Raw genomic sequence first — 27769 nt, 5'->3', positions numbered from 1 at the left:
CTATTTCTAAAGTGAAAAAAGTGTTGTCCTCCTCTCTCCTACTTGCTGTGCCCAACAGGGTCCATAATTGAAATGTTATCTACAAATTATATTATGGAATGCAATAAGAAATAAATAAAATAAAAAAATATATGCTTACTTTTTTTTTGCATCATTGCATCATGATGGGCTAACTGACCTGCTTCATCCTCACCTATCATCCTTCACTTGTGCCTCGCCGGTGTATACCGATAGCGCGGGTGGGGTTACCATTAAAAAAAAATCATTGCATAAAAATAAAACTACCTACACATCGAGTAATAAAAATCTATTACATTTACTAGTTCAACGCTTACAATCAAAACGTAAGTATATAAAAACAAATAATTGGCAAAGTAAACACAAAGCAATAACCATAGGTTCGAAGGGGTTACCATACTATTATCACCCATTAAAAAAAAAAGTGTACAGATGTCGGGAAATGTCTGTTTTATACCATATAGAGATATACAGATATATTACACTATCTAAGTGTATTAAAGTTCAATGAATAAATAAATATATTATTATGGTGATTCCAGACAAATGGGAATTAGATTTTTTTAACTTATATATCGAGTGATGGCCAAAGATTAAATTACTATTTTTTTTTTATTTTAACATAAAACTCAGTCTCAAATTGCCTAGGCAATATCGTCGTAGTCGTAGAATACTGACGGATCTATATACATATGTAATATTTGTCAGATCCGTCTGTATTCTACGACTATGACGAAATGATAAGTTTATGCTGTTATTTACCTCGCACCACAAACAAGTTTTATTCAAGATATTTCTGTAGTATGTTTCAATAGAATTAAAAGTGTGAATACAGTTTTGTTGATATTGTCACAGAAACACTCAAACTGAATTATATTAGTATTTTTTTTTTATTGGATGAAAATGGTATGGTAACCCCGCCCGCGCTAACGGGATACGCTGGCGGAGCACCAGTAAAGGGTGATCGATGACAATAAAAACAGGCCAGTTAGCCCACCATGATGAATTCATCATGAAGAATCAATCATGATAGTTTCCAGGGGGAACCGCGTGGAGGTCGACCTGGTTAGGTATATTGCTAGCAATGGAATTTTTAGTCTCCATTACTAACAATCCCTTTCCCCCCATTATATTAGTATTGAATTGAAATAATTAATTAAACTATTTTTTATTTATACTTCAATTTGACGTCAGCAGACTAACTTAACGTTCGGTCAAATATTAGGTTGTTTACATTTCCACTAAGTTCTATTGGAACAAACTGTATTTTTTTTTTATTATTCTTATGCTTACTAGTATTATAAATGTAAACGTGAGTTTGCTATTAATCATCAATTTATATTATATAATCCCAATAGGAAATATAATATATATATGTATTTGGTCAACATACGTCCGTCTAGGGCAGCCCCTACCGACATCTCCATTCATTCTTGCTCGATAAATCTCTTTCGTAATTCTTCTTTCATTCATCCTCTCCAAATGACCAAACCAACGCAACATTCCTTTTTCGATTTTTGTTACTACATCGTGTTTCAGTCCACATTTCTCTCTAATCACACTGTTACACTGGCGACGTGCTGAAGAAGGGCCAAATTAAAAGTCCCCGTAACCGGCGAGCGTGTATGAAAAGATTCATGAATGTGGAAGAAGCGAAAGAGATTTGTTTGAATCGAAGCATTTAGCGTTCCATTTTTTCTGCCTACCCTAATGGGAGACAGGTGTGACGGATATGTATGTATGTATAAATGTATTTTATTTTTTATTTCCTATTGGGTATGGAGAAGAACTAAGTTACTTTTTATTTCTGTCAATCAATATATGCCAGTTCTCACTAAATAAAAATTTGAAATGAAATGAATTTATTTTGCTAGAATGCATGTAATTTTAGATGATAGAGGTTTATATTTCCCGTGTACATACTGCCTCTATGTCGGCGTGCAAATTTTGTCAATATAAGAAATTTATATATATATATATATATATATATATATATATATATATATATATATATATATATATATATATATATATATTCTACATTATATTTCCTTTCCTTTGTCATACAATATTATTATTATTTATTACAGTAAATAAAAAAAAGTTGATTATCATAAATGAAAAGGCCCATATCCTGAGGAGATAAAAAACATCGCTACATCTCCAAAAGGTCACGGAAAGGTTGCAGTGACGTAGGTTTTTCTTTTTACCTAAAAAGGCCGTCTCTCAAAAATAAAAATAATAATCTATCAGGCCAGTTGTTGTTAATAAAATGGGTTTTTTTTTTAATTTATTTTTGCAGGTGGTACAGCTGCCGCCGCGTCAGAGGACGAGTTGGACAGCGAAGCTGAGGCGTGGGTGGAGCAACAGATGCAGAAGGCAATGCCCGCCATTGCGGATATCACTGGTTAGTAGAATTGGCGCGAAAGTTTGTAAACAATTTAGGATGTTTGTTACTCTATAACATGTAACGATTGAAAGGAAGAAGGAGGAGGAGTTAATTTTAAAGTTTCGCGTTGTTTATCCATATTTTAAATACACAATTGGGACTCAATGCGATGTAAAAGCCTTTACAGATAAATAGTACTTATATAGCTGTCCTGTCGTGACCAAGACGTGATGCAATCCACGTCCAAACGTTGCCAATAAAGAAGCGGGTATGTAGGTACTATTTACCTGTAAAGCCTTTTACATCGCGTTGTGTCCCAATTGTGTATTTAAAAGTTTTCGTGATAATTGAAATACAAATAAATCATATTATATTTGACTAATACATAGAATGAATGATTGAAAAGTCTTTTTTGTTCCCTTAAAATAATGATACAGATTATAAAGATTAACAATATGCATACAAAAAAATACATAAAAGTAAGATAAAGAAGTAACAGTGGGCGACCATATCGTTAAATAACGATCAGAAAATGCGACTTCTAGCAGATTTTTATATGTGGACTTAAAATGAAAATAATAATAGCCCAGTGCATAGTCTATAAGTCCGTATACCAGTATGTGCAGGTCCTTTTTATCTTTGAAAGGACCTGAGGTATGTCCTCTAATCTATATTTATCTATACTTATAATAAATCTGTAGAGAGGTCAATTCTGTACATGAAATATGTTTCCAAAATAACTGTCAGGGGGTGATTAGTGATCGATACTGATGCCAAAAATGCAATCAGTAAAATTTTTGTCTGTCCGTCTGTATGTTCGTTATAGAAACAAAAACTACTCGACGGATTTTAACAAAACTTGGTATAAATATTCTTCATACTCCTGCGCAGGTTATAGTATACTTTTCATCACGCTACGATCAATAGGAGCAGAGCAGTGAAGAGAAATGTTAAAAATGTCCACACGTGCGACGCCGGGACGGGCCGCTAGTTGTCAATATATATAGTATATACTAGTAGCACAGGTTTTCCTAGTTCACCCATCAGTCTCCACAATACATAAACTGTGTACTCTTAAGTAAATAGTTTGTTCATACAGTATTGTGGAGAACGAATAAATAGTTTGAATTTAATTACATAAAAAAGATTTACGTAATTTGATCGATTATAAATCTATCAGTACTATAATTTATATTAATAGGTATTTCAAAATAGTATCCGTTAATTATTAATACTTCGTTAAATCTTAATATTTGATAATATCGTATTATCGATTACATAATCGATTAATATTTGAATAATCGATTAATAATTAATACTTTGTCTATTACATCTTTACCTATTTTTAAAAACCTAGTTAAATCCCACTACCTATCCTTATAATCACTTAGTCCTCCTTATTTCCTACCAGAATTATGTGTGTTATATATGTATGTGTGTATATATACACTGTGTATGTATGTAATTGTGCTTACACAGATATTTATTATTTTTATATTTGTATCACGCCACCTACCTATTTATTCATTGATTCTTTCTACCCAAAAGAAAGAGATTGCTTAGCAATAAGACCGACTTTTGTACTATACTACACTTATCGAGAATTCTTCAACAAATCCTGTAATATTGGTGCAGGGGGGGGGGGGGGAAGGGATTGTTAGTAATGGAGACTGAGAATCCCATTGCTAGCAATATACCCAACCAGGTCGACCTCCTCGCGGTTCCCCCTGGAAACTATCATGGTTAATTCCTGATGAATTCATCATGATGGGCTAACTGGCCTGTTTTCATTCTCATCTATCACCCTTCACTGGTGCCCCGCTAGCGTATTCCGTTAGTGCAGGCGCGGTTACCATACCATTTTCACCCATCAAAAAAAAAATAAAAATATTGGTGCAATAAAGTGTTAAATAAATATTACTTAATATGTTAACAATTTTCATGTATTTGGGCTGTCTCTCTTATGTCTTTAGGTTTAATAGTCCATGCCTATGTACTCAATTACTCCTGTTTGCGAGTTCAACACCACTCATGTCTGTGACTTCATTTGGCTGTGCAGGTGAGGTGGAACTGAACCCGTTCGCGGTGGCGCCACCCGCGCCGCGGATTATGGAGGCGCCGCACCTGCGGCCGCTGGCGGCGCCCGGCCGACACCCCGCCTCCGCGCAGGACCTCGTGCACGCGCTTCATCACCGGTCAGTACCCACCATTATGTTATCTCTATAGGGGCCCAGTCACGCCCGACCGATTGTTCCCTTCCGGGTCGTGGAACCGTGCAAGCGTTTATGAATTGTACTAAATTCACAGGAATGGATGTTCTTTTTAAAAATTATGTTCATTGTATTAAAACAGTTATACATAATTGGATAATGTGACTTTAATGTATTGTCGGAAATTACACACTCTTTTTAATATCAGACGGGTCGTATGCTTGTTTATTACCATAGTAATATAAAAAAAGAATAGTCGATCTTACTACTACACAGTGTTTAACTAAACTGTCTAAGTGATTAAACATTTAAACATATGTTTTAAATAATGTTTGTTTGTTATTTTTATGTGCCAAAATCGATAAAATGTGGAATAAAATTTATTACTTCAAATACCTTTTATTTTTAATACGACCGGCTTTCTTTTGTTTCGACATAAATGTTAGACACACTTTTGTAGAACTTTTGTAGATGTCTAAACATGTATTGACAGGTGTCTATCGCAAGTTTATCTTTTTTGTGGTAAACCGGTGTAAGTTCATTACATTCCAGTTACTTTGTTATATAGGAACGGATGTGATGGATGAACGTGCCATAACGCCGTAATATTTAGTTGGTGAAATAATAATTCGTAACTAGCGACATCTGTGTCTCTCTGTGTGTGATACTAGCAATAGAGTATATTGCTAGTAAGGTCGACCTCCACACGGTTCCCCCTGGAAACCATTGTGGTTTGGTTAATTCTTGAATTAGCTACGATAGGCTAACTGATCTGCATTAGTTTTCATCTATCATTTCTCACTGGTGCCCCACCAGCGTATGATGTTAGCGCCGGCGGGGTTACCATTCCATTATCACCCATTAAAAAAAATTTGGGTAGTCTCTAAGTAATACAAAATAAAGTCGCTGTCCGCGTCTTTAGTCCGTTTGTCCCGCTTATTTCTACCGAACTACGCAATGTACTTTGATTCGGGTTTCAAATTGGGTGTTTATATGTTTTTAGGCTTCACGCTTTTTATTTATAGCCGGTTTTACGGTAAAAAAGAAATTTGATAGACCGATAGACACATGACATGATTTATTGGAGATTTCTGGAACATTGTCTTAAAAATTAGAAATATGAATGAATGAATTAAAACTCTTTATTGTTCCCTTCAATAAGTGATACAGATCATGAAGATTAACAATAGGCACACAATATAGCGATTACTTCCTTAGGCTGGAGAGGAATGATTAAAATTGTGTCTGGTCAAGGCGTTACAGAAAAATAATAAGACTAAAAAGGGCGAGAAAAAAAGGCTAAAGAGAAATTTAAACGCAATATCACTACATAGATAAATAAATAAATAAATAATAATAAATAAATATATATGGACAAATCACACAGATTGAGCTAGCCCCAAAGGGGGCATCCATTAATTACGTGAGCTCTTTTTCGATCAGTTTAGACTCCTCCCCCCCCCCTTAGGTGAGATTTAGTGAGATTTGCCTTGACCCCCCCTCCCCTTACGTGAGATTGACGCAAAAAATATTTTAACCTTAATTTATATTTATTATTCGGCAAAATAATAAATCGTTCAGGTATACTATAATTAATTTATTTAAATTAAATAAAATTTAAAGTAAAAACATAAAAACAACACTTTCTTTTAAATTTTTACTCAATCCATGGAGACTCGTGTATTTTTTCAATCGAAATAATTGGACACATATCATCTGGGATTTCTAGTAGTGCAGGAAGACAATCACTGGAAACATCTACGTTTATCTTTAATATTTTAGTAATATCTTTAATATTTTATATTTTTTGAAGTTGACGTGAGATTATTGATTATCCCCCCCCCTAGGTTTAAATGAGATTTGGTGAGAATTCATTAGACCCCTCCCCCCCTGTTCTGAGCTCACGTAATTAATGGATGCCCCCAAAGTAAGTTCGAGACTTGTGTTATGGGATACTAATTCAACGATACTATATTTATAATAGATACATATATAGATAAACATCCAAGACCCAGGCCAATCAGGAAAAGATCGTTTTCCATCATGACCTGGCCGGGGATCGAATCCGGGGCCTCCACGTCGCAGGCACGCGTGTTGACCGCTGCGCCACGGAGGACGACAATAGTATAAAACGAAGTCGCTGTCGCTGTCTGTCCGTCCCTATGTATGCTTAAATCTATAAAACTACGCAACGGATTTTGAAGCGGTTTTTTTTAATAGATAGAGTGATTCAAGAGGAATGTTTATATGTATAATATATGCATAATATTGTAGAGAAACACTGATAAATTTAGAGGTTTCTAATGTGATGTCGTACATAAACACATTTTTTTTACGCTTACATTGCAAATGCTGGTTGAATTCTATGAGATAGGTTAAAATAATTTCGGGGGCAAATAATGTGGCGCTATTTAGTATCAGTGTTGCACCCTTGCGATGCCGGGGCAGGTCGCTAGTAAACAATATAATTATAAATATACTCGCATGTCATATTATTTAAATAGATAGATAGATAAACACTTTATTTGAGCCATTTATGACACACGTAAATTAATAAATAAATTTATACAATCTGTTTATTTACATTTTTTTTTAATATAAAACAAAAGATGAATATTGGAGATATGTTTTCACCAAGTGTGTCGCAGTGACCCAAATAGGCTACAGCTCAATGATAGTTTTGCTTAAAAGCAAAGCACTGATTTTCAGCTGCAACCTGAAGTTAGACTACACGGACGCGTGCAACAAATCCAGAGTGTAACCTGTGTAAAATCTCTAATCTAAATACTTACATGCATAAATAAATGCAAATAAATAATACATACATTTATATGACGATACATACCATAAATTTATATAATGATAAATCTAATAAAACATTTAGAAGTCGCTCGAGTTTATTAAGTTGGTCTTCTGTGAGATGGGAATTACAATTGTATTATTAATTGTAGTTAGATACAGAACTGACGTAGCGCGACAAGACTGCCTCGTGTACTTTATTAGTGTATTATATTTTTCTTTATCTAAAAAATGTTACTAGTAAATGACTAACATTATAATTACTTCAAATGAATGAATGAATAAAAATTTATTTCAATAAAACCATAACACTTACATAAACTTAGATTATAAGTAATAACAAATTATATATATATATATATATATATATATATATATATATATATATATATATACATCAAGATCATGAATGAGTAACACAATACACAAACATGCGCATAACAAAAGGTAAAAAACAAAAATATCAGTAAACAAAGAAAAACAAGAACAAAAACAGTTTTCGACCGTAATAATGTGTAAAATAAAACAAGTATCCAATATAAATAATAATAAATCCAGTAGCCTTGACAATAGCTATACGAAAAAATAATTGTGCCGACTCCACAATTGTATTGATGGGTTATGTGTAGGATAAAAAGATATATTTTAAGGTAAAAATAGGTTTATTATTACTTAAAGCCTAATTATATTTATATATTACCACATCTTATAAAGTACAGTAATAGCTTGACTTACGCTACACCGACACTGCGTTTAGAAACGCACGAGTCACAAAAAAAATAATTACAAAATAATACATTGATTAACATTTCTAAAACAAATTCTCAAAACAGGTTAATAAAAAAAAACTATGTACATAACTAAAAAAGAATCAGAACAAAGAAAAAAATATGTTTACAATAATCATCACTTTAGTTATTTTATCTATATTTCTCTATCGAGAATCAACTTGAATGATCCATCTAAATCTACACAGCTTATAATATCTGGAAGGCCACCCTTGAGCAAAGAAATCGGAGGATGCACCAGAAATGCACTATTTTCTACAAAACTGTCCGTTCTGTTCGTAGATATAACCTCCGATTCATCCAACAACTGCATCTCGTACCAACATAAAATCGCATTACACTCCTAATCGTTTGTCACCGGCGCCTTCACCACGTCGGACTTCACGCGGTAGCAATCTGGCGATATCACTATTGTATCTGACAGAGCTTCATAATCCAATAGTGTAAGGTTCAAGTTACTCACTTGCGATACTTGGTACCTGTTCACTTGTGCGGCTATTTTATAACCGACATTTTCGTCGTACACTCTGTTTTGGACGTCCAAACGTTTACAGTTCACCAATTGTCCCATGATGGTCATTTTATGCGGCAGAAACAGCCCATCATCCACTAGATGAGCGTGTTGCAAGTATAGCGCGAGTCTTCTTTTCTGAACGTCGATGTCACTGTTCAAATCGAAAATATTATTAAAGATAACGTGGTACATGTTATCTTTGAAATCTGTATTCGTCCATCGGTCGCCGAGCAGGATCTTTACTTTATCCAGTGGTATGTTATTCATTTTGAGTACGATTTCTATAAACGTTTGGTCGTCAGAGTTACTCGGGTTGCAAGTGAGATGTTTAGCACCGTGCTTCAGCATTTCCAATCCAAATATCGGAAACGTACACAAGTCCACGATTTCAGTGTCGGAGATGTCCACTATTTGGCCCACGTAAAGGCAAATTGTTGGCACACTATTCGTGATCCCTTTAGTATATTGTTGGTCGTTCAAAAACGTTAGCATGGCACGAGAGATTCTGTAACCGAATCGACTTTTCACTAAGTCTGGTTCAATAAGCTGCAACACTCCGCCGTAAGATGAAAACGACTTTTGTAAAACTTCACCTTTAGTATATTTTCCAGGTAAAAAGTCGTAGAATATGGCTTGATGCCATGCTTCTATTCTGTCTTGTGACCTAGGGTCGGTTGTGACCATCACATCGTCGGTCAAAAACAAGTTAAAAAAACCGATTAGATTGGTCACTTCGCAGTCCTCTGTTACCTTAATATCTATCGTGTAATCAAATTGTTCAGTTTTTGGATCGAGTTTGTCACTTATATCGAAACCGTCGTTGAAGTCAATCTTCAGTAGTGGCACCGCCTCCGTTACGTACTTTAAATCTTTGTACAAATTGATCTCTTGTTCGTGGTACGGGGTACCGTAGTATGTCGACGTATGCACATGTATTGTTGGAATATTTAAAAATTTCCGTATGTGTTTGCGCAGTTGATATTTGCACTGAAGTTGGCTACAGTTGACGCCGATAATAAAGTACTCTGCTCTCTTTGGCAGTACTCGATCTCCTTCATATAGTAGATTCGTCCACGCGTCATTCAACGTATCCAGTAGATAATCGCCGAACAATCCCGCTTCAAACATGTTCGTTACAAGGAGCGTTTTCTTGCCGTTCATAAGGCTCTGGTCCAACGATGTGGAGGGCATGTTGGTTATAATCGATTCTCGCACCGAATTCTCTCGTAATACAAAACAAAAATTACGAAATAATACTAATAATAGAATAATTACAATAACAACATTTCCGAATCAAATTCTCGAAACAGGTAAATAAAAAAGTACGAGTATGTACATAATTAAAAAGAATCAGAACAAAGAAAAAAATATGTTTACAATTATCATCACTTTAGTTATTTTATCTATATTTCTCTATCGAGAATCAACTTGAATGATCCATCTAAATCTACACAGCTTATAATATCTGTAAGGCCACCCTTGAGCAAAGAAATCGGAGAATGCACCAGAAATGCACTATTTTCTACAAAACTGTCCGTTCTGTTTGTAGATATAACCTCCGATTCATCCAACAACTGCATCTCGTACCAACAGAAAATCGCATTACACTCCCCATCGTTTGTCACCGGCGCCTTCACCACGTCGGACTTCACGCGGTAGCAATCTGGCGATATCACTATTGTATCCGACAAAGCTTCATAATCCAATAGTGTAAGGTTCAAGTTACTCACTTGCGATACTTGGTACCTGTTCACTTGTGCGGCTATTTTATAACCGACATTTTCGTCGTACACTCTGTTTTGGACGTCCAAACGTTTACAGTTCACCAATTGTCCCATGATGGTCATTTTATGCGGCAGAAACAGCCCATCATCCACTAGATGAGCGTGTTGCAAGTACAGCGCGAGTCTCCTTTTCTGAACGTCAATGTCGCCGTTCAAATCGAGAATATTATTAAAGATAACGTGGTACATGTTATCTTTGAAATCTGTATTCGTCCATCGGTCGCCGAGCAGGATCTTTACTTTATCCAGTGGTATGTTATTCATTTTGAGTACGATTTCTATAAACGTTTGGTCGTCAGAATTACTCGGGTTGCAAGTGAGATGTTTAGCACCGCGCTTCAGCATTTCCAATCCGAATATCGGAAACGGACACAAGTCTACGATTTCAGTGTCGGAGATGTCCACTATTTGGCCCACGTAAAGGCAAATTATTGGCACACTATTCATGATCCCTTTAGTATATTGTTGGTCGTTCAAAAACGTTAGCATGGCACGGGAGATTCTGTAACCAAATCGACTTTTCACTAAGTCTGGTTCAATAAGCTCCAACACTCCGCTGTAAGATGAAAACGACTTTTGTAAAACTTCACTTTTAGTATATTTTCCAGGTAAAAAGTCGTAGAATACGGCTTGATGCCATGCTTCTATTCTGTCTTGTGACCTAGGGTCGGTTGTGACCATCACATCGTCGGTCAAAAACAAGTTAAAAAAACCGATTAGATTGGTCACTTCGCAGTCCTCTCTTACCTTAATATCTATCGTGTAATCAAATTGTTCAGTTTTTGGATCGAGTTTGTCACTTATATCGAAACCGTCGTTGAAGTCAATCTTCAGTAGTGGCACCGCCTCCGTTACGTACTTTAAATCTTTGTACAAATTGATCTCTTGTTCGTGGTACGGGGTACCGTAGTATGTCGACGTGTGCACATGTATCGTTGGAATATTTAAAAATTTCCGTATGTGTTTACGCAGTTGATATTTGCACTGAAGTTGATTACAATTCACGCCGATAATAAAGTACTCTGCTCTCTTTGGCAGTACTCGATCTCCTTCATATAGTAGATTTGTCCACGCGTCATTCAACGTATCCAGTAGATAGTCGCCGAACAATCCCGCTTCAAACATGTTCGTTACAAGCAGCGTTTTCTTGCCGTTCATAAGGCTCTGGTCCAACGACGTGGAGGGCATGTTGGTGACAATCGATTCTCGCACCGAATTCTCTCGTAATACTCTCTTTGCCAGCTGGACCATAGTCGGCGAGTCGTCGCACGCCACCGTTGACAACGGGCAACAATCGTTGGCGTACAACGTTAGGATCCCAGGCCCAACGTTGACATCCAGCACGCTGTCTGAATTTTCGTTGACCGATTCTTTTAAAGCTTCCCTGTACGCATCGTTTAATTTTTTGTCATTTATAGTTTTAAAATAGTAGCTGGGAAATAATATTCTTCTGACATTGTTCAAATTTTTTTCGACGTTTACTTTACTATTGTCGATGTCGAACGCTTTCTCGAAGTAACACAGCGCCTCATTGTAATACTCATACTTCCAAAAATATTTTCCAATTACGTTGAGCAGGCTGACACTTTCAGGATAGAAGTGGATGGCGCGTTTCAAATTGGTGAATATGTCTCCTCTGTCATCGGTTATATCCAATGTTTCATTTAGTCTGAGGAGTACGGAATGAAACTCGTACTCCAGCTGCTCCTTTTTGCGAGGATGCTTCTCCAATATGCTTAGGTACAGATCGAATGACTTCTTGTAGAAGTCATTAGCAGCGGCTGTCCGAGCTTCAGCCAACAATCGTTGCAGTTGTAACTTGTCCATTGTTATTTTCACAGACACTTTATTAACTCTCAAATTGATTTTACTTTATTAGATATTTTGCGCTGGATAAATCGTTTTACAGCGGTCAAAATATTTTTCTAAATACGAGAATGAATGTTAATAAGTAAATATACTCTAGGCGAGGGTAATCGTCTATCGCGTCGTTCACTTGATAATGTGAGCCTATGGATGAGTGGCCGTCCTTTTATATGCGATAATGGGGGTGGTGGAAGGCATGGTGATTTTCATAAATGATGACTAAATTGCGTGTAATTAGCTAATTGCTCTTTATTTTAATGAGTGTTCAATTAATGAATATTACAACTAATGATAATGTGCATAGATAATAATTTATTTGTAATCGTTTAATAAGTATCTGCTTTTAGTTAATGTAAAGGAACACGTGTTATTTTTCCTTCTGTGTTATTTTTCCCCGAAAGTAGTTTGAATAATATTTTTCTGAATCATTTAATTTAAAGAAAATAAAAAAAAAATTAAATGATTCAGAAAATTATTAATTGTTTTTCATAATTAAATTAACACTTTTTAAACACTGCAATAAAAATGTGCAAAAAGTCGAGAACTTTTTTTTTGATTCTTTAAGTTTTTTGTTACGCAAAATGTGATCCTTCAATTTTTTCAAATATTTGATCGTGTAAAACAAAGAATCGGCTGAATGGATTAATTTGAAACTTTGTGGAGTTTTTGTGGGTATATTGAACTGTAAAAGGCACATTTAACATTAGAGGTTTCCTCAATATTTTCCATTTAGCGATTTACTTTGCAAAAAACCATCAAAAGCCTTATTTTTGTTGTATTTTCAAAAACATGCCAATAATGAAAAAAAAATTCTTTTTCAAAAACAATGGCTCATCCTTGTAGGGAATTTATTTAAGTTTCGGAATCCACTTTCAACTTTCTGCGCAATCATTAGTTGCAGAGATATTGTTAATCAAAAACAAAATTATCCTTTTTCATTCAAAGTCCGATATCTCCGCGAGAAATGATCGTATCGAGGATTTAAAAAAAGGAATTAGAAGCTGAATAAACAAGTTACCTGATCCATATGGTGTTTATGTCAAAAAATTTGTTAAAGACCGTAGACGTAAAAAAACAAAAATCATTTAACTTTTTTTTGTCAGTGGTTTTTTCAAAATTACCTGAAAAAAATTGAAATGAATAATTTTTCGAGTTTAGACCTAAAAACTAGACACTTAGAGCTACAATTAGCTTTTTCTAAAGTGTCTCTTAGATGATTTTTCTCCAAGTTACAGCTTATTGAAAATCACCCAAAAATTTGCATTTTTTTTATCCCTAATTTTTTCCATTAGTGTAATTCTATTCGCTCTCAGGATTATTCAGTATTCTCAACTGGTCGCCCGTTTCGTAGTTAAATTCTATACAAAATTAAAATGCTATTGTATATACAAACAAATGACAATGAAAGTGGTTTAATAGAAATAAGCGGGACATATTGACACATGCAGAGACTTGATGCACTTGATTTGTACAACTAGATATTATTAAATTAATTGTAAAACAATATTTTTTTATACAACTTAGATTGGCAAACAAGCTGACGGCCCACCTGATGGAAAGTGGTAACCGTCGCCTATAGACATGAGCAGTACCATGGACATAACAGAGTATACTGTTTCGCCCGTGATACCCCCCATGTGTTGCCATTCCTGAGGACTCAGGTGTTATTCCTCTGTACCCTGTAAATTCACACCATATCCCACCCTTCAAACCGAAACACAGCCATGCAAACAGCTGCTTTACGGTTGAAACACGAATGGGACAGAGGTATCCAAGCAAACAATTTTTGTACAGTTTCCCTCTCATCCCGCTTATGTTTGTAGGCGACGGTTACCACTTTCCATCAGGTGGGCCGTCAGCTTTTTTTGCCATTCTAAGTTGCATAAAAAAATGTTAATTTAAAAATTACAATTTTGAGTTGGACAGCTGTTATTCTTTTAAGAAAATATAATTCCTTTGAATAATGACTATTGTGAATCGTCATCATTTCAGCCGTTAACTGACCACTGCTGAACATAATCTCCCCCATAACGGGATTTTTCCAGTAGTTACCAAGCCTGCCAAGGCGGGTTGGCAACCGCTGTTAGGCTTTTAGATATGTTTTAAGAGGGACTGGTACTCATCTCTCTACCGTTAAGTTCCAATAGTTGCCTCTTATTACATCCACGGGAAAGGGAGGGGTGGCCTATTCTATTATGGTGGACCACACGATCAATTGTGAGTCATACTCTATTCAAGTTATTTATATCGGCTTTACTGGCATTTTTTTAATTCGTTAAATTCGTAAACGTTATAGCCGTGAATCGAGCTCATGATTAAAGACATCTTTCGAGTTTGTATCTTGTCGGCCATTCCTGATTTAATAAAAAAATTGATAAAAAAAAGGCGGTAACGGCAATATAAATAATGAATCTGTGATTCTCGATTGCTATATAATTTTTTAGTTTTGTTAATTGTATTAGATTAAATAATTGTTAGATTTATTCAGTTGTAAAAGTATTAAAGTTATGTAAAAACATCCTGCTCGTTTCACTTCCTGAGGCTAAAATTTTCCTTTATACTAATCACATTATTATTTCTTATTACAATCCTCCGAGTTCAGTAGGTCTCTCGCGCTGAGGGTGTAATATTAACGAAAATGTGCATTTATATTGGCGGCTTATACATATATATTATGCTTATCATATCGTATTATGATTCGTATACAGCGAGGTTTTTAGACAAATGACAGGAAAAGGCGGAGGGGGGATAAGAGGAAGACCTAACAACCATAGTTGGGGGAAGCGATTGTTAGTACGATTGTGACCCTATCAGGTCGACCTCCACGTGGCCTCCCTTAGAAACCGTTGTGTTAAATTCCAGGTGTATCCATCACGATGAGCTAACCGACCTGTCTTTTCATTCTCACTTATCATCCCTCACTGGTGTCCCGCCAGCGTATACCGATTGCGCAAGCGGGGTTACCATTCTATTACATTAAAGAAAAAGGCATATTTTTTCTATCAACTACGCATGATTCCTCTGGAAACCATTGTGGTTAATTCCTGGCGAATTTATCACGATGGGCCAATTGATTTGACTTCATTCTCATCTATCATCACTCACTGTTACCATCCACCGTATACCGATAGTGCAAGCGTGGTTACTATTTCCTTTTCATCCAATGACCATCCAAAAATGGTCAGAACACATTTGCTAATAAGTAGGACTGTGTATGGTAAAGGATAGTAAAGGATAGACAAGGAAAGATTAAGACAGGAGTCTATGTTTGAAAATGAATACGTAAAGGGCTGATATGCAACGATAGATAAAAATATATTACTAAATATACCAATTACAGTACTAACTGGGTCGATCAAGAGAGATGGCTTCTTCTTTCCAACTTAGCCACATGTATATTATTATTATTATTTCAGCCATTAACTGTTCACTGCTTATGGAGAGGTTTACCAGTAGTTACCACGCTTGGCAGGCGGGTTGGCAACCGCAGTTAGGCTTTTAGACATATTTTAACAAGGATTCTGCTGGCCATCCCTCGCCCTCCCTTAGTTGACTCTTACGACACCCACGGGAAAGTAAGGAGGTGGCCTATTCTATGCCGGGACTCGGCATAGAATAGGCCACATAATCACATTAATGTTTTGAATGTATATAAATAATTTGAAATCAATTATTGATATAAGTATTTTATAAATATATAAAATATCTTTACAATTGTTGTGACGATAGTTTAAGCTGTTAAGGTGTCAAGAGGTAACAAAAAAACTCATTTTCGCATTTCATCAATTGTTTTAATTTTCGTCACTACAGTACAGATTTATTTTTCAGTATATTTGTTGTCATTGTATATCAAATAGAAATAATTCTAAAGTTACGTAACAAAATTAAAATTTGTCTTTATAAGTGATGTCTTCGTATACAATAAAAATATATATCAGCAGAAAAATAAAATTAGTTATTTTTAATATACAGTTAATTAATTGCAGTTAGGACATTAATTTTAATTATGTAGTTTTTTTTTTTTTATACAATAGTCTGTTAAACATACAAGAGTTTAAACTTCTGCATCAAGGTCCAATTTAAACGCACCATCTGTGTCGACACAACGTATTATATTGACCACGTCCCCTCTAAACACAGTCGCCCCTGGCTTGACTATAAAGGCTTCATTTTTCACGTGGCTCTCTGATCGATATGTCGATATGGCGTCACTCCCATCAATTATATAAAACACGTACCAGCAGAGAATTGCATTGCACACACCATCATTTGTTACGTTTACTTGCACCACAACGGAATTCATGTGGTTGCAATTATGTGATACCACCACTGGGTCTGATAAAGCTTTATACTCTATACGATCTAAATTTAAATTGGTCATGTGTGATACTCGATACTGTTTAATGCTATTGGCCAATTTAAAGCCAACGTTCTTATCGGACAGTCCGTTTTCGTTGTCTAAGTGTTTAGTATAAACCAGTTGCCCTATTAGAGTTATCCTGTTAGGAAGAAATAAGCTACCATGACCTATATGAGCTTCTTGCAAGGTGTTAACTATAGATCTCCTGTTTACACTTATGTCTCCGCTTGTGTCCAGTACGCTAAAGAAGATGACGTGAAATTCCGCTATTAAAAGCATATTGCGTTGCAACTGTTTATTGAATACTCGTATTATCTTCACTTTCTCCGCTGGTATGCCGTTCGCTTCGAATACGTTCCTCAAGAATGACTCATCATAACGGGACATAGCCCAGCAATGGAGCGATCTCGCACCACGCTTCAGCATCTCTAGTCCGAATATAGGGAACGGAGAGAAGTCTAAGATGTCGATTTCGGAAATGCTTACTGTCTGGCCTAGATATATACAGGCGGTGGATACTGCGTTCAATATAACATTTATAAATGGCGTGTCATTTAGGAACGTTAAAATTGAGGAAGATATTTTCATGTCGGAGCCGACGTTATATGTACCGAAATTAACGTGGACGATATTGTGCTCAGGAACAATTTCAGTTATAGTATTTAGAATTAGGGCTTGGTCCCAGCAGCTGATTCTCTGCTCCGACCTCGGGTCAGTTGTGATAACCACGTTGTCAGACAAATGCAAATTAAAAAATCCAATGATTGATGTAATTTTATGATTTTCTTTAATTTTCAATTGAGCATGGCCTGATGGTGCTATTACACTATTGTATTTCATAATGTCATTGTAATTATTAAAGTTGATTTTGAGCACTGAAACTGGTTCGGTCACGTACTCTAAGTCTGTGTAATATTTTAAGTCTTCCTCTAGATGGTTAACTTGGCATAATTCCACGTTGCACATTTGAATGTTCAGGTATATCTTGATGGATTCACACAACCGATGCTTCCGTTCTAGTTGCGCGCTACTGACGCCGATGACAAAGAGCTCTCCTTTATAGGGGATGACTCGGGCTTCACTGTCCATATTATTCCACGCGTGTAACAGTGACATCAACACACTATTATTACACATGCAGTGGTCGAATGTGTCGATGATTACAAGGTTCCACTTGTCCCGCATACCTACGGGAGTTGCCGAGTAACACGGGTTATTGGCTACAATCACCTTGTTTGCTGAATTCACCTTCATAACTTCGTTGGCTATTTTCTCCATGAAAATGGAGCTATCGTAGGTCGTGACCGACTTGGGCATACACTCGTTTGCGTAAAGCGCCAACAGTCCAGGGCCGGCGTTCAAACACACCACAACATCTACCTTGGGTATTATCAATTCTCTTATAGCGGCTCGGTAGGCCTCGTTTTTTCGCTTGTCATTGAGTGCTTTATAACATCTTTTTGGAAATAATGCTGTCAAGCTATAATTCAAGTTCCTCTCGATGCAGACCAAACTGGAATCTATATTGTGTGCTTTCTTGAAGTGCAACATCGCGAATGGGAGCGCGTTCATGTATTTTAAAAAATATTCACCGATTTCGTTCAGTAGGTGCACGTTGCCGGGGAACACTTCGTTCGCTTTCTCAAAGTGACGGAATACATCCGTTTCGTTCTCGCTTTTGCTCATAACTTCTATAAGTTTTGTGAAAGTAATGCGAAACTCACGCTCAAAATTTTCCTTTATATTAGGATACTGTTGGAATGCTGCGTAGTATTTCTCTATGGATTCATTATACCGCTTGGTCTGTTCCAATTGTCTCGCTTCTTTGATTATTTCGCGCCAATGTGCGCTCTCCATTACGATTCGTATTTATCACAATATGACAAATTCTGTAACTTTCTAATTTTTTATTAATATAACGTAGTATAATATCAATTGTACCTTTTATGTATATAGCTAGCCTGTCACGGGTAAACAAAAACAATGATGTATTATTTTATTAGCATATTGAGGGTAGTATCGTTTAAGTGAGATTAGCAATTTTTATTTAATACCAGATTTACACACTTGTATAATGACTACATGCGTACACGCAGCTACGAATTGTTATTCATAGCCACACACAAATAGAACCGGTATTTGATAAAAATTTTACTAGTACTCGATCACAAGTATTTATCGTTGTGATTGAATCGCACAAAATAAAATTTTGCGACAAGCACTTGCGACTACACATTCTATTTCAAACCTTTTCTATTCGCTTGGTTATTCGGCAAGAGACAAGTGTGTAAACTCAGCATAACTGGTACATGGCACCGTCGCTTTGTTAAAAATTAATATAAATATATTTTGATGACACAAACATTTTAAGATAATCACTTCGTATAACAAAATTTATAATCTGTGTTGTTATTACACATATAACTGGGTACAAATAGCTGACACTTGTCTATCATGCTTGTGTGTGTGTGTGTTTTTTGTATGATGTTACATGATTAAGTCATCAATTTTAAAGCGATTTTGATAATTCTTTTTGAAGCTGATAGTTTATTAAATTTTTGTTAATTCCCATATATTGGTAGCATATTTTGTGACAGTAAAAACTTTTCTGCTGAGTAGAAAACTACTTTTGAAATAAATCTACTTATTGTAGACCCTCGATTTTTAAAAGAAATTTCAAAGTTCCAAATTCAAATATACTAATGCAGCAAGTCTCCTAGGTACCCTACCAGCTGGCAGTGATCTCAAAGAAATTTTTTATCTTTAACTATTTAAATATATTCCATTAGAAACATTTATTTAGATAGGTATTGAAATAAGGTAAGATTAAATAGGTAATATTCTTTTGTATGTAATTATGTCTTAAAATTAATTAATAAAAAATGTAATGTAAAAAAAAAATACTAATGTGTATACGAAAAAATTTATCGATTCTATATCTTTGGCTTACAATTAAAGTTGTGCAAAATGTAGATTAAGTAATTGTTGAAATTGCAATTATGTGTATAAAATAAATGAAAAATTAACAAACAATGTGGGTAGGTTTTGGGCATTGTTTGATAATTATAGCATTATATTATCTGTGGCAGTAGTCACTATTTTATTGGTCACACAACAAATGTGGAAACGTTCACTTTTTTATTTACTTGTATTCATTATTGTGTTAATATTTAAAAATAGATGTGTAACATAGAATACTACATGCAGATTTTTCATTATATAATAGTTTAATTAAGTTTCGGGTGACACGTGTTGTTTATTGCAATTAATTAATTTATTTATTGGAATTTTTTGGATTCTAGTGTTTTTGTTCATACAGACATCGGCCCAGTAAATGGATGTTAACATTTTGTTCCTCATAAATCCTACCACAATAGTTCAAAGGAATGATATTTTAACATTTTTAATATTTTTAAACGGTATGTATTATATAATTTTAAAATTAAATTTGTCTTTTATTTATTTTATTTATTTATTTAACACTTTATTGCACCAACATAACATGATTTGTTAAAACAATTTTCAATACGTATAGTGTAGTACAAAAGGCGGTCTTATTGCTAAGCAATCTCTTCCAGACAACCTTTGGGTAGAAAGGATTAAAGCATAAGTAGGTAGGTGGCGCGTTAAAAAAGATAGATTTGTAAAAAATAATATTTGTGACAGCATAGTCATATACATATACATACATAAACGTCTTTCATTGCTTCGAAATTTCGGAAAATATTTCATGGCCCTTTGTATGTGTAATGTAAGTTACGTTTAAATTGAAGAAAAAGGTGCTATTAAAATGTTTTTTTTTTTAATTATAATTTAACAAAGTAATTAAAAGAGGGCAAGGGATGGGCAGCAGCGTCCCTCTTAAAACATCTCTAAAAGCTTTACTGCGGTTGCCAATCCAATAAAAGAAACACTAGGTGTTATGTCGTATAGGGAGGTAAAGGATATGGCTTGGGATAGAATTGACTGGAGGAAGATGCATGAATTAGTTGCACCGACAAGAGGAAACTCATAAATGAAAAGAGAAGAGAACGTATTGTATATCTTGTAAATTCTTCTACGCCGAGTGTGCCCCGGCATAGAATGGGCCGCCCCTACCTTTTTCGTGGGTGTCGTAAGGGGCGACTAAGGGAGGGTGCGTCGTCTCTCTCTAAAAACCTAACTGTGGTTGTCAACCTGTTTGCCAAGCGTGGCAATTACTGGCAAAACTCTTATTATGAGGAAGGCTTATGTACAGCAGTGGACAATTAACAGAAAAAATTAATAAAAAAATTAACAGAAGTTTCGTGGTGTATTTTAACCTTATTATAATTATAGGTATGTATATTTTAAATATAATATTGGGACTTAAAGCGATGAAAAACCTTGTCCTGTCGTGGCCACTACTTGGTGCAATTCTCGTCGAAACGACGGCGATAAAGAAGCAGGTATGTAGGTACTATTTACCTACATAGGTATTTTATCGCGTTAAATCTCGATTGTGTATTAAATTTTAATCAAATACTTGTAATTAATTTTTACTTTGTATTTTATTCATCACTTTTTTTTGTTTTCATTTTTGTTTGTTCATATTATTTCTTTGTTAACTCCTATTTTTGTTGCTTTGTGTACTTAGCGCCTTGTATCTATATTGTTGCTACTTGTGAAAACCTATTAGTGGCTTATTTTGTGATCCTAAACTGTATCTTTTTGCTCTAGTGTAGCCCTGGTTTTCCTATGAATAAATAAATAAATAAAATATGTGTAAATAACGCGAAAGTTTTAACTATGTGTACGTAGTAATCATCGATAATTAGAATAATGATAATGAGTTCATTATATTTATTTATTTATTTATTCATAGGAAAACCAGGGCTACATTACAGCAAATAGATACAATTTTAGGATAACAAAATAAGCCACTAATAGGTTTTCACAAATAGCAACAATATAAATACAAGGCGCTGTACACAAAGCTACCAAAATAAGAGTTAACAAGAAATATTTAGAAGTTATTGTTGATATCATTTAAACCATATTCAACTATTAGTTTTAACTTGCAGGTAATATACCAGTAACTGCATAGCAGACTGTGTTTGTTTTACAAAAGTCGTTAGTTTTTAATGGCTGTAATGGATTAGTTTTTTTTGATGTGTGAAAATGGAATGGCAGTGAAGGGTGATCGATGAGAATGAAAACTGGCCAGTTAGCCCATCATGATGAATTCATCAGGAATTAACCATAATAGTTTCCAGGGGGAACCGCGTGGAGGTCGACCTGGTTAGGTATATTGCTAGCAATGGGATTCTCAGTCTCTATTACTAACAATCCCTTTTCCCCCATATTCAACTATTAGTTTTAACTTGTAGGTAATATAACTACATAGCAGACTGTGTTTGTCTTACAAATGTCGTTAGTTTTTAATGGCTGTAATGGAATAGTTTTTTTTTATGTGTGAAAATGGAATGGCAGTGAAGGGTGATCGATGAGAATGAAAACAGGCCAGTTAGCCCGTCATGATGAATTCATCAGGAATTAACCATGATAGTTAAAAAGTTCCAGGGAAAACCGCGAGGAGGTCGACCTGATAGGTTGTATTGCTAGCAATGGGACATAAATCTCATTATTAACAATCCCTTTCCCCCCGTTATGTCGAGGCTCGCAAAAAGCAGTGTGTGTTTCACGTTCATTTACTAAATACGAATAAATTTGTGACAATTGATGTCGGGTCTGAAGAAAGGAAGGGTAATATTTTGGCGCCATTGTCGCATTCATAAAGTATACGAGTGTCACTTCTATACTAGTCTATTATTATTGTGTTAGTATGAATTAGTTAAAGAGAAGGAACCCTTTCGATTGTCCGCAGGCTAGAGGAGCTACAAATAGACCGCGATCAGACCCGCGCGCGCAAGGAGGAGATGATGGCGCGGCTGGTGGCGGCGGCGAGGACCCGCGAGTCGCGGGCCGCGCGTTGCAGCGGTCTGGACGCAGCTTACAGACGCGCGCAAGCCGCCCGTGGGTACCTCACTGACCTCATCGAGTGCCTCGACGAGAAGGTAATGGTCATGTTGCCACTAAAGACTTCCTAAGGTTTTGTACGTCTGTTTGGGGTCTCTGATCCGCTAGTGTTTCTGCAGTGAAACAGCTGGTCTTGCATGAATGTGTTTTGGTTTGACAATCTGATATGGCAGTGAATATGACAGGCTACAGAGGCCATCGACATTGGGGACCCGTGTCCTATAGAACGTTTATTTATGGTATAAATAAAGATGATCCACGAAGGAATGAATTATAAGAAATATACAGGTTAGTCCTTATTGCTAGTAATATGTCCTGTCGACAAGAGATCTCCAGGTCATTTCCCACGCAATCTCCCCTGGAAGCCATCGTGGTTGATTTCTAGTGAATTCGCTACGATGATCAACTGATCTGACTCGATCCTTACCAATAATCTGTCACTGGTGATACCGATAGCGCAGGCGGGGTTAGCATTGTATGTTCTGCCGTCGGCAGATGCCGGAGCTGGAGGCGCTGGAGGCACGTGCGCTGGCGCTGCACCGCTGGCGCTGCGAGTACCTGGTGGAGCGGCGCCGCGCTGACGTGCGTGACCAGGCGCAGGACGCGCTGGCACTCGCCGGTAAACATCGATCCTTACGCTCTGCTCACCACCGTACTAGCATTTAGGCTGGCGCCACGTTAGATTTACTTTCCATTGTATATCTTCGGTGATGGAACGAAACATCACAGTGCTGTGATATTGATGTAGCTATTCATGTATATAGACAACTTTCTATTAGTTGGATTATCAGCTCGTTTATTTCAAGTTGCATAAAAGAAATACTTGTATAGGCTTTCGCAGATAATGTAGATTTGGATAAAGTCCATGTCGTGACGTGTAGTTTGTAAACGAACAATTCATTAAAACACTTTTCGATAGCACGTCCCGGCGCTGCGAAGCCCGTGGACTCTGAGGAGAAGATCCGTCGGGCGGCCGAGCGGGAAGGCAGGAGGCGAGCGCGGCGCCTGCAGCGCGCGGCAGCGGCGGCGGCGGCCGGCGCCACGCCGCGCCACCGCGACGGTGACTCGAGCGACGACGAGCTGCCGCCCGCAGAGCACCAGCACTACCAGCAGGAGAGAGGTACCGCCCGCTTTGAACGAGGAATAACTGACGAGTTTTTTTTGTGTCTATTACTTGATAGTCACAGTCAACATTGTTCATTTAATTTAAATTGAATTACGTTGCAGAGGCGATCCGGCAGCAGTCGCAGTCGCTGTTCGCGGACGCGCTGCCGGCGTGGCGCAGCGTGCGCGGCGTGTGCGCACGCTTGGCACGTTTCCGACGCCGCTCGCGCGCGCTGTACTGCGACGCGTACGTGGCGCAGCACCTGCCGCAGCTGCTCGCGCCCTACGTGCGCCACCAGGTGAGCACCAGTGAGCTCTGGCGCCATCAGGTAAGCTCGTAAACATAAATGACCATTCAAGACGAGAGAAGAGGGTTCACCCCGAAGCCCCCCATTTAAATGAGAAGACCAACGACGACGGTGAGCATGTTTTACCGCCTGCGAACGAGCGAGTTTAGATTCTTTGCTTTCTATACTTCGAGCTGTTGAATACATACTAGTGCATGCTCCAGGATTAAAAATCCGAACTCCTTCCCCCCGACTGTACGAACAAGTTCATAAAAAATGTATGAAAACTATTTATTTCTCGTCTCTGGCGACCGTTGACAGTCTCAGACGACGAGTAGTGTGTTAAATTTAAATAAAATAAATAAATATTAAACTAGTTATTGCTGTATAGGATACTAATATAATTTGGAGAATGTTTTTTGAATGAATTTTTCTTATTTGTGCAGCTTATATTGTGGAATCCATTAGCAGACGAAGACAACGAGGACTATGAAAAAATGGACTGGTACAAGTGAGCATTGTTTATATTTCTTTGCTTATTTTTAGGTGCATGAGTAGGACGTTTTGAAGGTTAAACGGGAACAGAAGTTTAGAAGTAATATGTGTATTTAAATTGATGAATAACATTGACAAGAAGACTCTGATATTTGTGTATACGAGGTTTGTCCGGAAAGTACGTATAAAAGTTTTTTAAAAATTTTATTTTACAATTATTCAGGTAAATCAATTTTATCCCCTTCAAAGTACTCCCCCTGTGACATAATGCACTTGTGCCAACGCCGTTTCCACTGTGAGAAGGCTCCTTGAAAGTCCTCTGGTTGTAGGTTTCTCAGCTGCCCCGTCGTAGCTTTTTTTATCTCATTTATGTCCCCCAAATGCCGCCCCCGAAGTACCAATTTGGTTTTTGGGAACAAGAAGAAGTCACACGGGGCCAAATCCGGCGAATAGGGGGGGTGTTCGGTCACCGTAATGGAATTTTTACTCAAAAACTCACGGACAACAAGAGAGGTGTGGGCAGGGGCATTGTCGTGGTGAAGAATCCAACGCCCCTCTCGCGCCAATTCTGGACGAACTCGTGCCACACGAAAACATCGACGTAGAATTTTCCATCAACTGTCTGGCCTGGAGGGACGAATTCTTGATGGACAATCCCCCGAACATCGAAAAAAACAATCAACATTGTCTTGACATTTGAGCGGGATTTTCTTGATTTTTTTGTTCGTGGTTCCCCGGATGTCTTCCAAAAGTTTCGAGAGAAACTTGATTACGACGCGCTGCTCTTCAACGGAAGCGGGCTCCATGCCGACGGGGTTTCGTTAAGAGGTAACTTCACAGATGGCGTGACAAGCCAGTTTCAGACCAGAACTGAAGCATTGTTAGGGACATAAGGAAGGGGTCCTGCGCTTACCTGGCCTCCCCACTCCTCTTTCTCGCATTCCAGAACACTTTTATACGAACTTTCCGGACAGACCTCGTATAGTGGATTTATTGTCTTAGGATAAAGTTTGCCTTTCTCAGTAAATAAAATGGTTGCTTGAGATTAAATTTTAATTATTGAAAAAAAAAATATTTGTTCAAAATGGATGACGACATACATACAAAAAAAAAATACAAATGAATTGTCAAATTTCTGCATTTTTTTTTTTACACTGTCGCTAAGGTAACTGTCATGTATTATTGTCAGATGCCTGATGATGTACGGCGTCCGGTCCGAGCGATTGTCGAGCGACTCGGAGCAGTCTGATGACGACGACGAGGCAGATGGGGAGGCGCCTACAGTGACAGAGACCTCCGTGCGGGAGGACCCCGATCTCTACCTCGTGCCCACCATTATTAACAAACTAGTGCTGCCCAAGCTCACAGGTAAGTAAAATCTTATTGCGATATTAGGGACTTAGTAGTTTCTGTTAGGTAGGCTGCCAGCACGTTTGTCATTTTAAGTGCTATACAAAAAATTTGTATCCGACTCGAAGGACCAAAGCAAACCTTATTTACTTTTTGCACACGCTAATAAAACAGACAGTTGCATCACAGTAGAAAATCATCAAAGTGGAAAGAAGCCTCAATGTTAAGAACCAAATAAGATATTAATTGCTTATTTAGCAATTTATTTATTTAACTATTGCATCAAAAACATAACAATAGATAATGACATATAAACAATACAACTGAAATACAGTAGCGTGAAGTGCAAATTATTGTATTCTGTTTTAGCATTGGATTAGGATAATCTGAACGCACAACGGCCCAAATGAGAGGCTAAGTGCGGAAAACAGAGTCTTTCTCACATAGGATAATCTGATAGTTGTAATTGTGCTGTTGTCCGCAGAGCTGGTGGAGCATGCGTGGGACCCGGTGTGCGTGCGCGCGTGCGTGCGGCTGCGGCAGCTGCTGCTGCGCGCCGCCGCGCTGCCCGCGCCGCCCGCGCCGACCGCGCCGACCGCGCCTACCGCGCCGACCGCCGGCGCCGCGCCGCCGCTGCGCCGCCTCGCCGCCGCCGTGCGCGCGCGCCTCCAAGCCACGCTCAACGCGGACGTCTTCCTGCCCACGCTGCCGCCGCAGTTAGTATAACATACATCCTTATTGACCTACGACTATCTTGTGTTCTTGTACTGCACACATGCTTACATTCTATTGTGGTTATTTTAATGTGTATATATGTATTTATGGTTTGTATTTTTTTTTTTGTTAATACTCTTATTATGTAGTAATTAATTAAATTGTTTATCTGTCTACATCTATAACTCGATCGTAATAACGAGTGTCTTTATGACGTATTGGTCGTATTTTTTGTGGTACACCAGGAAAATACATACGCAAATGTACACTTGTACAGTACTACAAAATATCAAGAATATTAATGTTGTAAATAAATATATAATAAAGTTGATTTACTGCATAGTATACTGGTACAAAAGTTTTAGTTACATTTTATGTCTATAATGGGAGATTTGGAAGAATTGGTCCTCTAGACAAGCGGCAAGTAAATTTATCGATAGAATCGACATTGATAGCGAATTTGTGAGGTAGAATGAGATAGCAAAGTCGGGTGTTTCATTCCAACTAATGGGCTCGCTTTCAGTAACGATTCTATCGATGGATTCGTTTGTTATCTGTCTAGGGAGCTTGGTTTAATTATGAAAATTCCGATGTTAAAAATATCATGTATATGTAGTTTTCAAAAAGCAAACTCAGAATAAGTTTTCCAACAAAACATACTGTTAATCCTAACCGCTTCAACGCACCCTACCTTTTTTTACAAACGAAGAAAATAAAAAAAAAAGAATATAATTTTGAAATACGAATTCTCCTGTCACGCGCAGGCGACTACAAAGATATTATGTTTGAAAACTTATTTGTATGTTTTTGTTTTGTTATCGATGATTTCTGACAATACACGTTTGTTATGGATATGTCTTTAGCTGAGGTATAAATGTGTGTGGTATGAATGTGATGCGACTGGTCGCTGTATGCGTGTGCGCGTGCGCAGGGCGATGGAGGGCGCGGGCGGCGTGTTCTGGCGGCGCTGCGCGGGCGGCGCCGTGCGGCTGCTGCGCGGCTCGCTGGCGCTGGCCGCGCCGCCTGCTATTCTTCGCGCCGACGCACTCGTGCTCTCGCTCATTGGTGAGTAACACTTTGTATTGGATTCCATT

General features: G+C 37.2%; 1 protein-coding gene across 1 annotated transcript in view; it reads left to right on the top strand.

The window, feature by feature from the left end:
* The window catches only part of LOC113523076 (PAX3- and PAX7-binding protein 1), a 34452-nt gene that overhangs the window by 3873 nt on the left and 2810 nt on the right, over positions 1–27769 (top strand). Inside the window, exons 5-14 of the mRNA XM_052897942.1 lie at positions 2321–2425; positions 4467–4602; positions 22574–22763; positions 23221–23344; positions 23645–23845; positions 23953–24128; positions 24563–24627; positions 25801–25979; positions 26446–26677; positions 27607–27740. Of these exons, the coding sequence (XP_052753902.1) occupies positions 2321–2425; positions 4467–4602; positions 22574–22763; positions 23221–23344; positions 23645–23845; positions 23953–24128; positions 24563–24627; positions 25801–25979; positions 26446–26677; positions 27607–27740 (1542 nt within the window). The remainder of the gene's footprint in view (positions 1–2320; positions 2426–4466; positions 4603–22573; positions 22764–23220; positions 23345–23644; positions 23846–23952; positions 24129–24562; positions 24628–25800; positions 25980–26445; positions 26678–27606; positions 27741–27769) is intronic.

Source organism: Galleria mellonella, unplaced genomic scaffold, assembly GCF_026898425.1.
Source record: "Galleria mellonella isolate WM207_F2 unplaced genomic scaffold, CSIRO_AGI_GalMel_v1 utg38, whole genome shotgun sequence".
NCBI classification, from domain to species: domain Eukaryota; kingdom Metazoa; phylum Arthropoda; class Insecta; order Lepidoptera; family Pyralidae; genus Galleria; species Galleria mellonella.
Note: the sequence above shows the minus strand (reverse complement) of the source record. Positions and strands in the feature narration are given on the sequence as shown.